The 15920-nt window shown below is 42.2% G+C and overlaps 1 protein-coding gene across 1 annotated transcript; it reads right to left on the minus strand.

Moving 5' to 3' along the window:
- Positions 1 to 3587: 3587 nt before the first annotated feature.
- Positions 3588 to 7694, minus strand: LOC100556411 (dihydrolipoyllysine-residue acetyltransferase component of pyruvate dehydrogenase complex, mitochondrial-like). The gene is made up of 2 exons (XM_062961025.1): positions 7041 to 7694; positions 3588 to 6770 (listed from the first exon to the last, which is right to left on the minus strand). Exons 1-2 carry the CDS (start codon positions 7692 to 7694, stop codon positions 5637 to 5639), a joined length of 1788 nt encoding a protein of 595 aa, XP_062817095.1. The 3' UTR covers positions 3588 to 5636.
- Between the last annotated feature and the right edge of the window lie 8226 nt (positions 7695 to 15920).

The raw sequence follows: 15920 nt of genomic DNA on the forward strand, positions 1-15920 counted from the left end.
TCGGCTCCGCCAAGGTCCGTTCTCTCAGGACCGGATCGGCTCCCTCCTTAAGGGGCCCGATCCCCTAGAAACGCGGTCGATAACAACATCAAGTCTAGTCGTGTCCGACTCTGGGGGTTGGTGCTCATCTCCATGTCTAAGCCGAAGAACAGGCATTGCCCAAGGTCATGTGGCCGGCATGACTGCATGGGACGCTGTTACCTTCCCGCCAGAGCGGTACAGGATTCCCTGGCAATGCATGGCAGGAAGATAGGGATTCTCAAGTAGCAGAAAAAGGAGGGTAATAGGAAGCTTCCTGTTGCAATAAAAGGAAGGATTTTATAGAAGGATATTTGAGAAAGCTGGCTTTGTGTTCATTGCTGACAGAGAATGTTGTTGGCTGATTCTTACTTTGTTTAGAAACCCTAAAATGCCAAAGATGGAGAGATATAGAAGCCACATTCTCACATTGTGGACATTGTGTGACCAACTAAAAAACCATTTAACTGAGAACTCTACCCCATTAATTACCAAAAGAAATAGAGCGGTCTGGTTTGATACTGATTGCCAATCCATTAGGAAAAGACTTAAAAGTCTAATGAGAAAGGTGCAGGGGTCTCAGTCTAAGACTGAACATAACAATATGTTAGAACTGAGAAGGATATATAAGCAAACCATTAGAGTGAAAAAGAAAAACCATTCAATATCCATCTGGAACGAGTTAGAACTCGCAGCTAAAGGGAGGAACACAGTCCTCTTCTGGAACTCAGTAGCTGGAATTCTTAAAGAAAGGAAATATGCATTTGATGCCCCTATTCCTGAAGCAAATTGGGAGAACTACTACTCAGAACTGTTTGCCCCTTCGCCCCTTCCAAAGAAATATATTACTCCTAGTATAGAAAGCCCTGAGAGTCTGCCAGACTGGACCCCGACTACTGCACAGGAAATAAAGAGTATAATCAAAAGCCTTAACAACAATAAAGCCCCCGGAGAAGACTTTTTACCACCAGAGTTATTTAAATCCAACCCTGACTGGTGGGCCCCCTTAATAGCAGGTCTATGTAATCACATAAATAACACTGCCAATATTCCTACAGGTTGGAAATTGGCAATAATTATCCCTATTTACAAAAAAGGGTGTAAAAAAGATCCAAAAAACTATAGACCTATCAGCCTAATAGATATAGTGGCCAAAATCTATTCTAAAGTACTTCTTTCTAAATTAGAACTTTGGGAATATGAAAATAAAATCCTGCCAGAAGAACAAACCGGCTTCAGATCAGGAAGATCCACCATGGATAACTGTTTTGTCATAAACTGTGATGTCCCCTGAACCCTTGGGCCGTGATCCTGCCTCCATTGTGGACCAAAGTGACGAGGAAATGGGGTTTGTACCGATTCAGCAAGATTCGGCCCCTTTCCAGATGTTCCCTATTGACAATTCTAGTCCACAGCTCATTAAAAAGGCCCTTGAAACGGAGCCTTCTCCCACCAGTTCCCCTCCCTTTGATAGACGGATGTTTTGGGAAACGAGTAGGTCTGAGAAAGCTGGCAGAAGAAGGAGCGCGCGATTAACCTGTTTTCCCCTGAGAGTTCTCAGGGAGGATCGCATCTGGTTAAAGATGTTGTTTTAGCTCTTTTCCCTTGGGAAAAGACCATTTGGACACCTGCTCTGTGGAAAGATTTGAAGTTCCTTAAAAGTTCTGTGCGCTGGCTAGCGAGCGCAGAGTCAACGTGTCAGTTGAAGGAATAACTTCGCTTCCAGCCAAGTGTGGACCGCGTTTGGATCCACTACCTTCCAGCCTAGCTGTGCCTTGCCTAGCCGTGTTTCCTTGCCTTGCCTTGCCGTGATTCCAGCCTTGCCTTGTCGTGATTCCAGCCTTGTCTTCAATTCCTTGCCTTGGACTTGCTTTTGAACTCTAGTAAAAGACTTGGACGTTTCCCCACTCAAACTGCTTGGAAGTTTGAGTGCGTTTCGGTTTTGGATTACAAACTTTAAACTCTAATATTAGACATTGGACAACATATTATTGGACTATAATTGACCTTTCCTAAAAGGTCTAGTGATGAACTTTATCTTCTGCTTGTTTTTATTTTAATTCTTCAATTCTTCAATAAAGATATTAGATTGTTTATTGGCCTCGGTGTGTTGGTTTCCAGTGCTCTCGTAGCCAGGGGTGTCACATAAACCACCTAATATATAAACATCTAAAAAGAAAGAGCAGACTTTATGTTGCTTTCATTGACTTAAAAGCAGCCTTTGACAGTATCAACAGAGAGCTCCTATGGCAAAAATTAACAGTACATGGAATAGACCGTAGACTACTACTCCTGGTCAAAAGTTTATACTCTAACAACCATATCCAGGTTAGAATGGGAATCAGTGGTGCCTTAAGAAAGAAAATAGATTCTTGCAAAGGTGTAAGACAAGGATGTTTATTGGCCCCTTTACTTTTCAACCTTTATATCAATGACCTGCCAGAGCACCTCAGCAGCCCCGAGGTCCACATGCCTAAAATAGGTAACAGACACATAAATACCCTTCTATATGCGGATGATATGGTTTTGATGTCTAGTACTCAAATAGGTTTACGAAGATTATTGATTAAACTTAACACCTACACCCACAAAAACGAGCTGACAATAAACAAATCCAAGTCAAAAATCATGGTGTTCGGAAAGCACCCATCTAGACACAAATGGGTTCTAGATGCAGAGCGCATAGAACAGGTGAGCTCTTTTACATACCTAGGCTTAGTATACTCAGAGACTGGCTCTTGGCTGGCACACTCCCAATCTTGCGCGATCAAAACTAGGGCACGCTCCAACACACTGGCAAGATTGCTAACCCACAGATATCCTGGCTCCTTAACTCCAATAATCAAAGTTTATAAAGCAAAAATCCTCCTCATAATATTATATGGAGCAGAAATCTGGGGCCTAACCAGATTACCAATATTGGAACAAACACAATCAAAATTCTTAAGACAGATCCTTGGTGTTGACACTAAGACCACCGCTGCTGCAGTCAGAGCAGAGTTAGAAATATATTCTATTGAAGGACTTGCCAAAATCAGGGCCTTTAATTACTGGGCTAAAATAAAAAATCTCGAAAATAACAGACTCCCAAAATTGTGCTTCTTAGAACAATCTAATGGCCAAAGATTCATGGGCAGAACAACTAACTAGGTATCTTCACATCTGTGGATTACAAATTACTTCCTTAGGCCAGAATAGGGAGGCTGAAAGAAGGACAGTAACCCAAAGGTTCCTAGATATTGAAGCCCAGAAAGACATAGCCATCCTGTCAAACACAGGATCTCTGAAGTGGTTAGGACGTTTTAAACGTAATTTCCAGCGGGCGTTATACCTAAAAGCAGACATGCCGAGACACTTAAGAATCGCGTTCACCAGGGCAAGATTCGAACAAAGGGAGTCCATGGAGAGATATGGCAGATTCAACCATATCCCATATGAAGGAAGATTATGTATTTGTGGCGCCCCTGAAGTCGAAAATTTGAACCACACTTTGCATAATTGTAACTTATACGAAAAAGAAAGGAAACAATACTTATGGCCTTTTATTTGTAATAAAACAAGCTGGGACATAGCAGCCAAAACTACATTTTTATTGGACGGTTATAACCCCATTGTGACAACGAAAGTGGCCCTGTATTTTCTTAAAACTGCTAAAAAGAGATCGGAGTACATAGATCAGATTGGGGTACAGTGTAGGGGAGATGAGGATAGTTGATGCATACATCTATGGCTAAGCTACATTGGCACCAAACTGGCAAATACCTGTATATTTTAATTTTATTTTAAGTGTACCAGATGTATGTTGTATTTCATGTTTGTTTTGTCTGTGCTTGATAAGGCCAACTGGCTAATCAATAAATTGTTGTTGTTGTTGATTTCCCTCTCTCTTGACAGATGCTCCCAGTGAAATGCGGCCGAGGCAGAGAAACTCACAGCCATAACATCATGTCACACATCAAGCATCCCAAGATGTGACAGAGTAAAGACATGGAAAGGAACACGAGGCTACTCTTTTTCATCGGGCTTGTGGGGTTTGCCTTCCAAAATATGACCATTCGGAGTAAGCAAACCATAAGACTGGATTATCCTTGGGGTCAGGAATGTTGACCCAGGGGAGACTGGGGATGTTTGTCACAGGTACGTATCTAATACCCTGAACAGTTGCTTTCCCGTCTAGTACGTTATCCAGTTTAAAATCTTAAATAGTGATTAGGTCACATAAAGTGGCTCTTATTTCATCCAACTTCAGGATTGCTCATCAGTACATTTACTGTATCTGTAATACATATTCGAGCTCTTTAGTTTTAGCTTTCAGTAAAACTTCACCTACAGAGTTTAATGGCTTCCAAGCTCTGTTCCGGAGTAATCACCATTAAAAAACAATACGAACAATACTAATAAATAGGTACAGGTGGATCCCTTATCCAGAATTCCCAAATCCAAAAGACTCCCAAATCCAAAATTGCCTACATAGGTGGCTGAGATACTGACACATTTGTTTTCTGATGGATCATTGTTCACAAACTTTGTTACATACTCAAAATTATTAAAGATATTGTGTAAAAATTGCCTTCAAGGCTATATAAGGTACATGTGAAACATATATGAGTTTTCTGTTTAGACTTGGGTGCAATTTCCGAGATATCTCATGTTTATGCAGTCATTCAAAATAAATAAATAAATCTGAAATCCAAAACACTTCTGGTCCCAGACTTTGCATAAAAGGGATATTCAAACTGCTGTTGACTAGGACAGTGTGTAGTGTGTATGTGTAAAGGGACTGGGGAGATAAATAGAGTCCAGTAACCATATCAACCATGACTCTAGAATATCCATTGATGACATCACTGTGTTGTAAGTTGGAGGTTGCCTCAACTGACTAGGACCCTGACAGTTGTTTCCAGTCATCTCTTGAGTGGAGCAACTCCCCTTGAGGCTCTTAGAGCAGTGAGGTCCCAGCGCCTTTTGTCGAGTGTGTCTTCAGCTCAATATTTCGGAGCGTATATTTTGGTCAATATTATTGAGTTTCTATTCAACTTGATAATATCTAGTTTTGGAAAATCCAGATTTGGTCATTGTAAGGTCAGTAAACCCAGATGTTGCTGAATTATATGATATGGCTTGTGCCCCTGAAATGTCCATACTAAGGGACAGAATAAAAGTAAGACAACAATGGGAAATCTAATAACTGGTTAATATTAAGAATATTCGGTTGGCCCTCTGCATTTCTGGATTTAACTTTTGTGAATTTGATTGTTTGAGTATTTTATGAAATTATGTAGGTTCTCAAACACAGCTCTACTGCCAACTTATGCCAGAAAATGACCTTAAAGTCATGTTGGAGTTGCTAGGGATTCCTAAAGGGAAGACTTCTCCTGGCACTTTGAAGTCCTCCAGTGCAAGTCTAGGATCGGCTTCCAGTGGAGGTAGACCCTTCAATAGCCCTGGTGGACCTAGAAGCAGCGTTTCTCAACCTAAAGGGGAGTCAAGAGTTCTTGGAAGCACTTTGGTCCTTTAAAACGAAACTGCACTCCACCTAGATGTCCTCCCGGGAGTGGTGCCAAACCTTTCCTCCGGAGATGACCCAGGTCCTTGGCCCTCCAGGGCCTCCAGAACTCTCAGGCCAGACCTCGCACCCGCTTCCTCTGGCTGATGTAATCTCCCTCTGGAACAGGCACGACAATGTCTTTCTGGAGTGGAGAGTTGGCAGGCTGGAGCATTGCAGGAACCAGCAGCTGAGCTGTGAGCAGGGTTGCATGCAGCTCCAATCTAGGTGGTGTTTGCACAGGGGCCACTTTGGACTTGGCCATAGCAAAATCTACATGAGCTTCTTGCTCAAGCTTGACTCTATGATGCTTAACCGCTGCTATGGCTGCTCTAGATGTATATGGCTTGCAGGTGGTTCCGGGTGCGAGCCCAGCTGGAACATCCTTCAAGGAAACACCTTGCATCTTTGGTCCAGAGTCAGAGACCATCCTCTCTTTTGCCAGCTCCTGCCTTAGTTTCAGAACTGCACCAAGGTCACATTCAGCAGTTGCATATGCATGAGAGACAGAAGTTTTTGATTCTGTTAATCTCTTAGCAATAACTCTTCCAATGTTGCTAGTAGGGACCTCAGTGAATGTGCCCGTGGAAGGAGGCAGTCCTGGCACAGAAACTGGTGGAGCTGGAGAATGCTCAGCAGAAACTGGTTTTCCATCAGGTGATGGCATTAAAGGCACTTCAATTTGTTGTGAAGGAAGAGAAGACACCACTGGTTTTCCTTCCAAGGGCTTTCCTTTCTGTATCTGCTCTAAAAGCGAAAGGGCATCCTCTTTAGAGAAAATCCCTCGAGGATCTGAGGGCGTACAACTGCTTACATCAAGTCCATGGGACTCCAAAATGTCGCTGGCAGCAGGACTTGAGCGAAACTGCAGTTTTTCAGGATGCTGCTCTGCTTTATGTAGCGAGGCTACTGAAGATAACGGGGTGGGGACAGGAGTTGTAGCCAGTGGTCCCGAAAATGAGGCTGCCTCACCAATGACACTTGGTATTTCTACCCGTTTCCATTCCTGCCCCTCCTCTACCAGCAAGCCAGTTGGTGTACCCAAACTCATGCTTTCACTGCCTTCCTGTGCCATGACTTTAGCTAATATGTCACCATCAGTTGACTCCATGGTAACCACTGCTTTATCAGTTTCAATTTCACCTAGTGCATCCCCAACATCCACTGTCAGGCCTGTAGCGAGGGGGCGGTTTTTGGGGTTCAACCCCCCCCCCCCCGAAATTTTTCAGGTTATAAAAAAAACCTGGTTTACTCATGAATTTTAACTGGTTAACCAAATCCCCATGCTAAGTCTATGAGACGCAAAACATTAAGAGTCCCTCCAGGCACTATTTCAAGCAGATATTGACAGGTTTGTAGCGGGGAGAGGTGTGTGCTAGGGGTTCAACCCCCCTCGAAATTTTCAAAACCCCTCCCGAAATTTTTTTCTGGCTACTGCCCTGTCCACTGTGACTCCTTCATTTTTCAGCTGCCTCACTATGTTTTCCTCTTCCATTGTTGGCGACAGTGCAGGCATGAACGTTTTAACAGCAGGAGTACAGGTGGGGAAAGACTGGCTCCCCGCTGTGGGCTTCTGCCCTTTTAAAGGACTTTCCTCTTTGATGCCAACTGATGTTAATGGCAGCCAATTATCTAGCTGAGGCACAGGTTTGTTAATACTGGTATTAGGCAAAACTTCAATGGTGTTGCCCTCAATAGAGTGTTGCTCCTTGGGAATGACATTTTTGTTAGTAAGAAGGAGAAGAGACATCTTGGAGTCGATGTCCTTCTGAGGCAGCAACCTAACATTCTCAGGAATTAGTTCATCCTGAAAAGCTTTTGCCAGAATCTTTGCCCTAACGGCTAGCTTAGCTGCTTCTTTGTTCTTTTGTAATATGTCTCTTTCCCTTTGAAGAGCCAACATCTGGACTTTCATTTCGGCTTTTTGTGCCCGGATTTGGGCTTGTTGCTTGACTCGCTCTGCCTCAATTTTGGCCATAGCAGCTTCGGCTTCTGCCTGGAGAATCTGAGCTTTGAGATTTCTCCTCAACTCTTCTAAATGCTGAGCTGCTCTAGAAGGAGCCTTACTATGATATGAAGTACCATCACTGCCACGAACAGAATGTGAATGGTGCCTACTGGCAGATGACATATTCGACCGGTGTGTGACAGAACTTTTGGTGCTCTGTGGCCGCTCAGGGTGAAATCCCTGAATGACTTGAGAACTCTGAGGTGGGGACAATGTAAAGTAAACCTCACGCAACTGAAATTCTTGAAGCCAAGACCGAGAGGCTTCAAGCACAGCATTAAGTCCACTTTCTTTATTTTGTGAGTCAAATAATAAAGCTCGAAGCCTTGCTTTGGCCTCATCATTATTAATGTCTTTAAGAACTTGTTGTTGTTCATCTATTAAGGCTTTCCAATCAGAAAAAGTATCAAGGAGCTCGTCTTTATAAACTGCTGTTTTCACAAGGTCATCGGTGGTTGACAAAGTACGCATGACATTTTCCAATTGCCTCCAAGCTCTTTCAGCCTCTATAATTAAACAGCTTTCCCTTTCCAACAACAGTTTCAGGATCTTTTCTGATGGGTGCTTTTCTCTATGGGAGCGGGTGCTATGTGAATGTCTGCTTGCGATTCCCTCAGAAAGCTTATCCATTATGATAGATCACTGCTCAACTCTGTGTGGGAAGAGGACTGTGACGAGACCATGCACACAGCCTACAAACACCACCTAATCTATCAGTGAAATCACAAAATATGGAATCGGTAATGAGTATTAACTCCTTTCCTCAGGCAAAAGGCAAAACAAACACAAAACAGACTATTCCCCGCTCCTTTTAACCAAAGCACACATCCCCAAGAAAACTACATAGAAAAGGTGGAAACAAAATGGCTGCCAACCCTCTGCTTCACTTCTGTGGGAAGCTTAAAAGGACCAACACAAAATGGCTGCCAAGCAGCAAACCCCCTTTTGGCGCCAAAACGCCTCTACAAGTCAAATAGCAGTTGGGAGCTCTGACTATTAACTTTCTCAAACCCCTAAACAGGGAGAAAGCCTATAATGGTTTTAAAAAGACGAACAGATCTTTACACTTAGAAAACCTGCTCTTTTCTCTCCCTCACACGCTCACACGCACACAGCAGGGAGAGAGCTCAATATCTATCTTTCAATAAGTAATCCTAAAATGGCAGGGCCAAACAGGATACTTATATCACTGTGGAAACAGTGCTTTTCTTTCTCTCACACACTCAAAGGAGCGGGCACTATACTTTCTATAGGCAAATCAAAAGTGGCTGGGCCACAAAGGTACATAAATCACTGTGAAGGCACGCTGGGGGAAATGGCTATTTCTAGGTCTGGCTACCCAAGCGGCGTTCGGTTTACACTTTAATTATACCTCAAATCCCAAAGTAAACACTCTTGAAGATGGTTAAAGATAACCAAAAATATGTTTATTGAACACAGGAAACAGTCCTTTTATTGTATTAGAAATAATATGAGGTAAAATCACTGAAATTATACAGAAATAAAACTATATGGATAGAGAATAAAGGCTATAAAGGCTATAAAGGATAAGCACACAAGCTATGAGGAAACTATAAGGTAAGGACTATAGGGTATGTACAAGGCTATGATAAGCACTATCTATGACTCTGAGGTAAACTATTAGCTATGCTCTTGGTTAGTACATAAGCTATGGTGAACTATAAGGTAAGTATGTGAGGTAAGTACCTAAACTATGAGGAGACTATAAGTTCTAACTATGAAGAAACTATAAGTACTATCTATAATGACTCTGAGGTAAACTATAAGCTCTATCTATAATGGTAAGTACATAAGGCTATGAAGTAAGTACCAGCTTTGCTATCTATGAGTCTGAGGTAAACTATAAGCTCTATCTATAATGACTTAAGTGGTAAATACATAAGCTGTGAGGTAAGCACCTAAGGTAAGTACTATCTATAATGACTATATGGTAAGTACGTGATTTATGTTGCCTGTTTGAATTTGCCAGGTCAAAGAACCCAGACCAAATTCTAAGACCTATCTCTAAGAGGTTTTTCTCTGGAATGCCAAATGGAGGGAAAAAGGCCTCTAGAGATTAGCTCCCAGGCTGAACCATCTCATCCAAACCTAAAGGGGAGTCCCAAGCTCCACCCCCCAAAACAGAAGCCAATGGAACATTCCACCCAAGAACAGCAACCAGGAAATAAGCAAGAGAGGGAAAGCCAAGTAGGACAGCACAATATAGAAGCAGGAGGCATAAAATTAGCCACTGTTGAGATATGCCTCCTTCATCAAACCCCCATTCTGAAAAAAATAATAAAAAAGTTAAATTTGAATTGAAAGAGGAGTGATATCCTAGAATCATAACGTTGGTAGAGTCCCGAGGAGTAGCAGTAAACAGGCTTACTCCCTCCTCAATATGACATCCTTTCAAAAATTGAAACAAATCTATGATGAACCAGTTAAAGTTAGATGGAAGTCAACATTTTTTATTTTATTATTATTATTATTTCTATCTTTTTCTGTCTTTTTACCATATATATTTTTTCTCTTTTTCCTTTTTTCCTTCTTTTTCCTTCTTCTTTCTCTCATATCTCATTTCCTACTTTCTATAAACAATTAGTGCTCTCCCACTTTCGATGTGAAAACTTTATTACTTGCTAATTCAGGTAATAACCCGCGGCTACAGACCTGTCAATATCTGCTTGATATAGTGCCTGGAGGGACTATTAATTCTTTTGCGTCTCATAGACTTAATATGGGGATTTGGTTAACCAGTTAAAATTCATGAGTAAACCAGGATCGTTACCTTGACGGGGTGCTGGAGCTTGGGCACCTCGATGATGCCATGAGCTAAACCATGAAGGGACACCCAAGACAGGAAGATCATGGCAGAGAGGTCAGACCAAGTACAATCCCTGGGGAAGGTAATGGCAACCCACCCCAGTATTCTTGCCATGCAAACTAAATGGATCAGTACAACCAGAGATATGTCGGTATACCATCGGAAGATAGGACTCCCAGGTCGGAAGATGGTCAAAATGCTACTGGGGAGGAACAGAGGATAAGTTGAACTAGCCCTAGATGTGATGATGCAGTAAGCTCAAAGCTGAGAGGAAGGCTAATGGCTGACAGTACTGGAAGTGAACCACAAATCTGATGTTTTAAAGATCAACACATTATAGGAACCTAGAATGTAAGATCTATGAGCCAGAGCAAATTGGACGTAGTTATTGGTGAAATGTCAAGGTTAAAGATAGACAATCTGGGAGTCAGTGAACTGAAATGGACTGGAATGGGCCACTTCACAACAGACGATCACTAGATCTACTTTTGTGGGCAAGAGGAACACCGAAGAAATGAAGTAGCTTTCCCAATCTATATATATAAAAGAGTGATGGCATCACAGCAATTCACAAAACAACAAAAGTACAGGCCCCCCAACCTCAAAATTTGACAACACAACCCATCATCCACGCCTCAAGGTTGATACAACAAAAAGAAAAGAAAAATAAAGTCCTAATTAGAGGGAGAGCAATAATTTTTTTTTATCCAATTGCTGCCAGTTTAGAGGGCTAATCTCTGCCCACTTGGTTGCCTAGCAACCAGCCAAGGGACAGCCAGGTTTCAGTTAGGGGACAGGCCGATTTAGGCCTCACTTAGACTTCTTCCACAGATTATCTAATTTGCACTGGATTATATGGCAGTGTAGACTCAAGGCCCTTCCACACAGCTATATAACCCATTTATAATCTTATATTATCTGCTTTGCACTGGATTATCTTGACTCCACACTGCCATATAATCCACTTCAGTGTGCATTTTATACAACTGTGAAGAAGGGGCCTCATATAATCCAGTTCTAAGCAGATAATTTAAGATTATCAATATACAGTAGACTCTCACTTATCCAACATAAACAGGCCGGCAGGATAAGTGAATATGTTGGATAATAAGAAGGGATTCAGGAAAAGCCAATTAAACATCAAAGTAGGTAATCGTTATACAAATTAAGCACCAAAACATCATATTATACAACAAATTTGACAGAAAAAGTAGTTCCATGCGCAGTAATGCTATGTAGTATTTACAGTAGAGTCTCACTTATCCAACACTCGCTTATCCAACGTTCTGGATTATCCAACGCATTTTTGTAGTCAATGCTTTCAATATATCATGATATTTTGGTGCTAAATTCATAAATCCAGTAATTTCTACATAGAATTACTGCGTATTGAACTACTTTTTCTTCCAAATTTGTTGTCTAACATGATGTTTTGGTCCTTAATTTGTGAAATCATAACTTAATTTGATGTTTAATAGGCTTATCCTTAATCCCTCCTTATTATCCAACATATTCGCTTATCCAACATTCTGCCGGCCCGTTTATGTTGGATAAGTGAGACTCTACTGTACTGTATTTACAAATTTACCACTAAAATATCACAAGGAATTTAAAACACTGACTACAAAAACATTGATTATGAAAAGGCAGACTGCGTTCGATAATCCAGAACATTGTATAAGCGAATGTTGGATAAGTGAGATTCTTCTTTAATATGAAATAATTACTGGGATAGAATAATGCAGAACAATATAATCTCTAAAACCAGGACAGTAAATAAACAGGGGAATTCCACACAGGAAACAATCAGGGCCAGCTAACACCTCCCAACAAAGTATTCCCATCATCAAAGTCTGGCAAATCCTCTGTTTTCTCAGGGCCACAGACAGTAGAAGCACATAAAATATCGCAAACAACACCACTCTGAAAACAAGGGAATTCCGGACAGGAAACAATCAGGGCCAGCTAACACCTCCCAACAAAAAATTCACTCAGGGAGGAAACAGCCAGGCTTTAAAGCTGCAAGGCCATTACATCCTAATCATTTTTCCTAATTGCAGCATTCATACTTGCCTCCAACAAACAAAAAAAACCAATCAGAAATATTGTATATTCACAACCTTTAGGAAATAATATCCCCTGATGGCGCAGCGTGTTAAAGCGCTGAGCTGCTGAACTTCTGGACCGAAAGGCCGCAGGTTTGAATTGGGGGAGTGGAGAGAGCCCCCACTGTTAGCTCCAGCTTCTACCAACCCAGAAGTTCGAAAACATGCAAATGTGAGTGCATCAATAGGTACTGCTCCGGCGGGAAGGTAACGCCACTCCATGTAGTCATCCCACATGACTTTGGAGGAGTCTACGGACAACGCCGGCTCTTCGGCGTAGAAATGGAGATGAGCACCAACCTCCAGAGTAATACACGACTGGACTTAATGTCAGGGGAAAACCTTTACCCTTGACCTTAACTACCACCAATTCCTCAAGACTTTATTTCTCATACCATCAGACTTCGCCACAGCAACGCGTGGCCGGGCACAGCTAGTTAATAATAAAGTTGCTAAAGCAGTGCTTGGATACAACCCAAAAAATGATAGAATGATCTCAATTCAAGTTCAAGGTAAGACATTTAACATCACAGTGATTCAAATATACCACCCCCCAACCACAGCTGCTGAAGAAGATCAGTTCTATGAGGATCAGCAGAAACTACTGGATAATACACCAAAAAGAGACATTATTTTCATTGCAAGAGATTGGAATGCTAAGGTGGGCAGTCAAATGACAACCGAGATCACAGGCGAGCATGGTTTGGGACAAAATGAAGCGGGACGTAGGTTAATAGAATTTTGCCAGGAAAACTCACTGTGCATAACGAACAGTCTCTTCCAACAACCTAAAAGACGGCTTTACGCATGGACTTCACCAGATGGTCAACACCAAAATCAGATTGACTACATCCTTTGCAGCCAAAGGTGGTGGACATTCATCCAGTCAGTGAAAACAAGACCTGGAGCTGACTGTAGTTCAGATCATGAACTTCTTATTGCACAATTTAGAATCAGACTAAAGAGATTAGGGAAAACACAGAGACCAGTTAGATATGATCTCACAAATATTCCTAGTGAATATGCAGTGGAGGTGAAGAATAGATTTCTGGGACTAGATTTAATAAATAGAATCCCAGAAGAACTATGGACAGAAGTTTGCAACATTGTTCAAGAGGTGGCAACAAAGTATGTCCCAGTGGTAGATATTCCCAATTAAATGCGCAATTCCAGAGGTTAGCCAGAAGAGACAAGGAACTATTTTTAAACAAACAATGCATGGAAGTGGAAGAAGACAATAGAATAGGAAAGACAAGAGACCTCTTCCAGAAAATTAGAAACATCAGATGTAAATTTCAGGCAAAAATGTGCATGATCAAAAATTAAGATGGCAAGGACTTAACAGAAGCAGAAGAAGGTGGCAAGACTATACCAAAGATTTGCATATGAAAGATAATAATATTGAGGATAGCTTTGATGGTGTGGTGAATGAATTAGAACCAGACATCCTGAGGAGTGAGGTTGACTGGGCCTTAAAAAGCATTGTTAATAACAAGGCAGCAGGAGATGATGGGATCCCTGCTGAACTGTTTAAAATCTTGAAAGATGATGCTGTCAAGGTGATACATGCCATATGCCAGCAAATATGGAAAACACAAGAATGGCCATCAGATTGGAAGAAATCAATGTACATCCCCATACCAAAAAATGGAAACGTCAAAGAATGCTCAAACCTTTGTACAGTGGCACTTATTTCGCATACCAGTACGGTAATGCTCAAGATCCTGCTAGGAAGACTCCAGCAATACATGGAGCGAGAGTTGCCAGATGTGCAAGCTGGGTTTAGAAAAGGCAGAGGAACGAGAGACCAAATGGCCAATATCCGCTGGATAATGGAGGAAGGCAGGGAGTTTCAGAAAAACATCTATTTCTGTTTTATTGACTTTTCTAAACTCTTTGACTGTGTGGATCATCATAAATTGTGGAAAGTTCTTGATGGTATGGGGATACCAAGTCACCTTGTCTGTCTCCTGAGGAATCTGTATAACGGCTAAGTAGCCACAGTCAGAACAGATCACGGAACAACAGACTGGTTCAAGATTGGGAAAGGAGTACTGCAGGGCTGCATACTTTCACCCTACCTTTTCAGCTTGTATGTAGAACACATCATGCAATGTGCGGGGCTTGATGAATCCAAAGCTGGAGTTAAAATTGCTGGAAGAAACATGAACAACCTCAGATATGCAGATGATACCATTTTGATGGCTGAAAGTGAGGAGGAGCTGAGGAGCCTTATAACCAAGGGGAAAGAAGAGAGTGCAAAAGCTGGGTTGCAGTTAAACATCAAGAAAACCCAAGATTATGGCAACCAGGTTGACCGATGAGGAGGAATTTCCCTAATTGTGAACATGCTTTTGCCTAGGCCTAAGGGTGGAATGTTGACTATTTTCACGGTCTATCATTTCTATCCAGGCAAGAAAATGAAGCGGTACACCTAAATCTGGTTGATGATGTGCCTTACTTTCTCTCTCTCTCTCTCCAATGTAAATGAATCTAGAAGAGATATTTCAGTGTCCACAGCAATATGTTCCTGTAGAAGCTACAGAGCACCAACTCAATGATCTTGACAGTATGTGGTTAGGGCCCTTTCCCATTGCACAACGGTAGTGCTAGGATCCCTCTTTGACTGCCATGGCAGCCACCTATGGGGTCCTGGGATTGAGGCTTTGGTCAGAGGCACCAGCGGAGCTCCCTGGCCGAGGACTGCAGGTGTCCCTCCCATAAACAATCAGAGATCACAAGATGAACACCTTGGAATGTATTTTATGTGACTTAACATTTGCATCCATTTTGTTCTGGTTCCATTTTCTCCACCCAGGGCATGGGAGGATATAATGGAAGTTGATCTGCATTATGAAACTGCAATATATAACAGTGGAGATGGGGCTTTGGAAAGTCTCTTCAAGATTCAGATTGAAAGCGACTCCCTTCGGAACCTGCTGGTTAGAGTCTACATAGTTCAGCCCAATCTATATTGGCCCCGAGGATGGTCACTTCACCCTCTGTGATGCCATCATCACTCACAGCCAGCGCCTGGCAATCACAGGTGCCCAGTTCTGGCATCAGCATCATGGCCCACACGACTGGAAGAAGGAAGGAGCTGATCCTCCTCCTCCTTCCTGATGGCATGGGCCCCTCTATGGATGCCAGATCCACCATCTTCCCCCATGCAGATCAGGGTGGAGTGTCCTCTAGAGACAATTTGAACCTGATCCTACTTTTCTCACTGTCCCAAAGCTGTGGGATCCTCCTCCGACATTGACTAATGAAGGTCAAAGCCAAATTAACCTGGTTGACTCTGCAGTGCTCACAGCAGTGGAGAAATGTCCTGAAGACAACCATGACTCAGCTCCCAGAATTCCCCAGCCAACCAAGACAAATGCGGGTGTGTGTTGTCCAGAAGGGCGAGTGAAGGGG

Source organism: Anolis carolinensis, chromosome 1, assembly GCF_035594765.1.
Source record: "Anolis carolinensis isolate JA03-04 chromosome 1, rAnoCar3.1.pri, whole genome shotgun sequence".
Classification (NCBI taxonomy): Eukaryota; Metazoa; Chordata; class Lepidosauria; order Squamata; family Dactyloidae; genus Anolis; species Anolis carolinensis.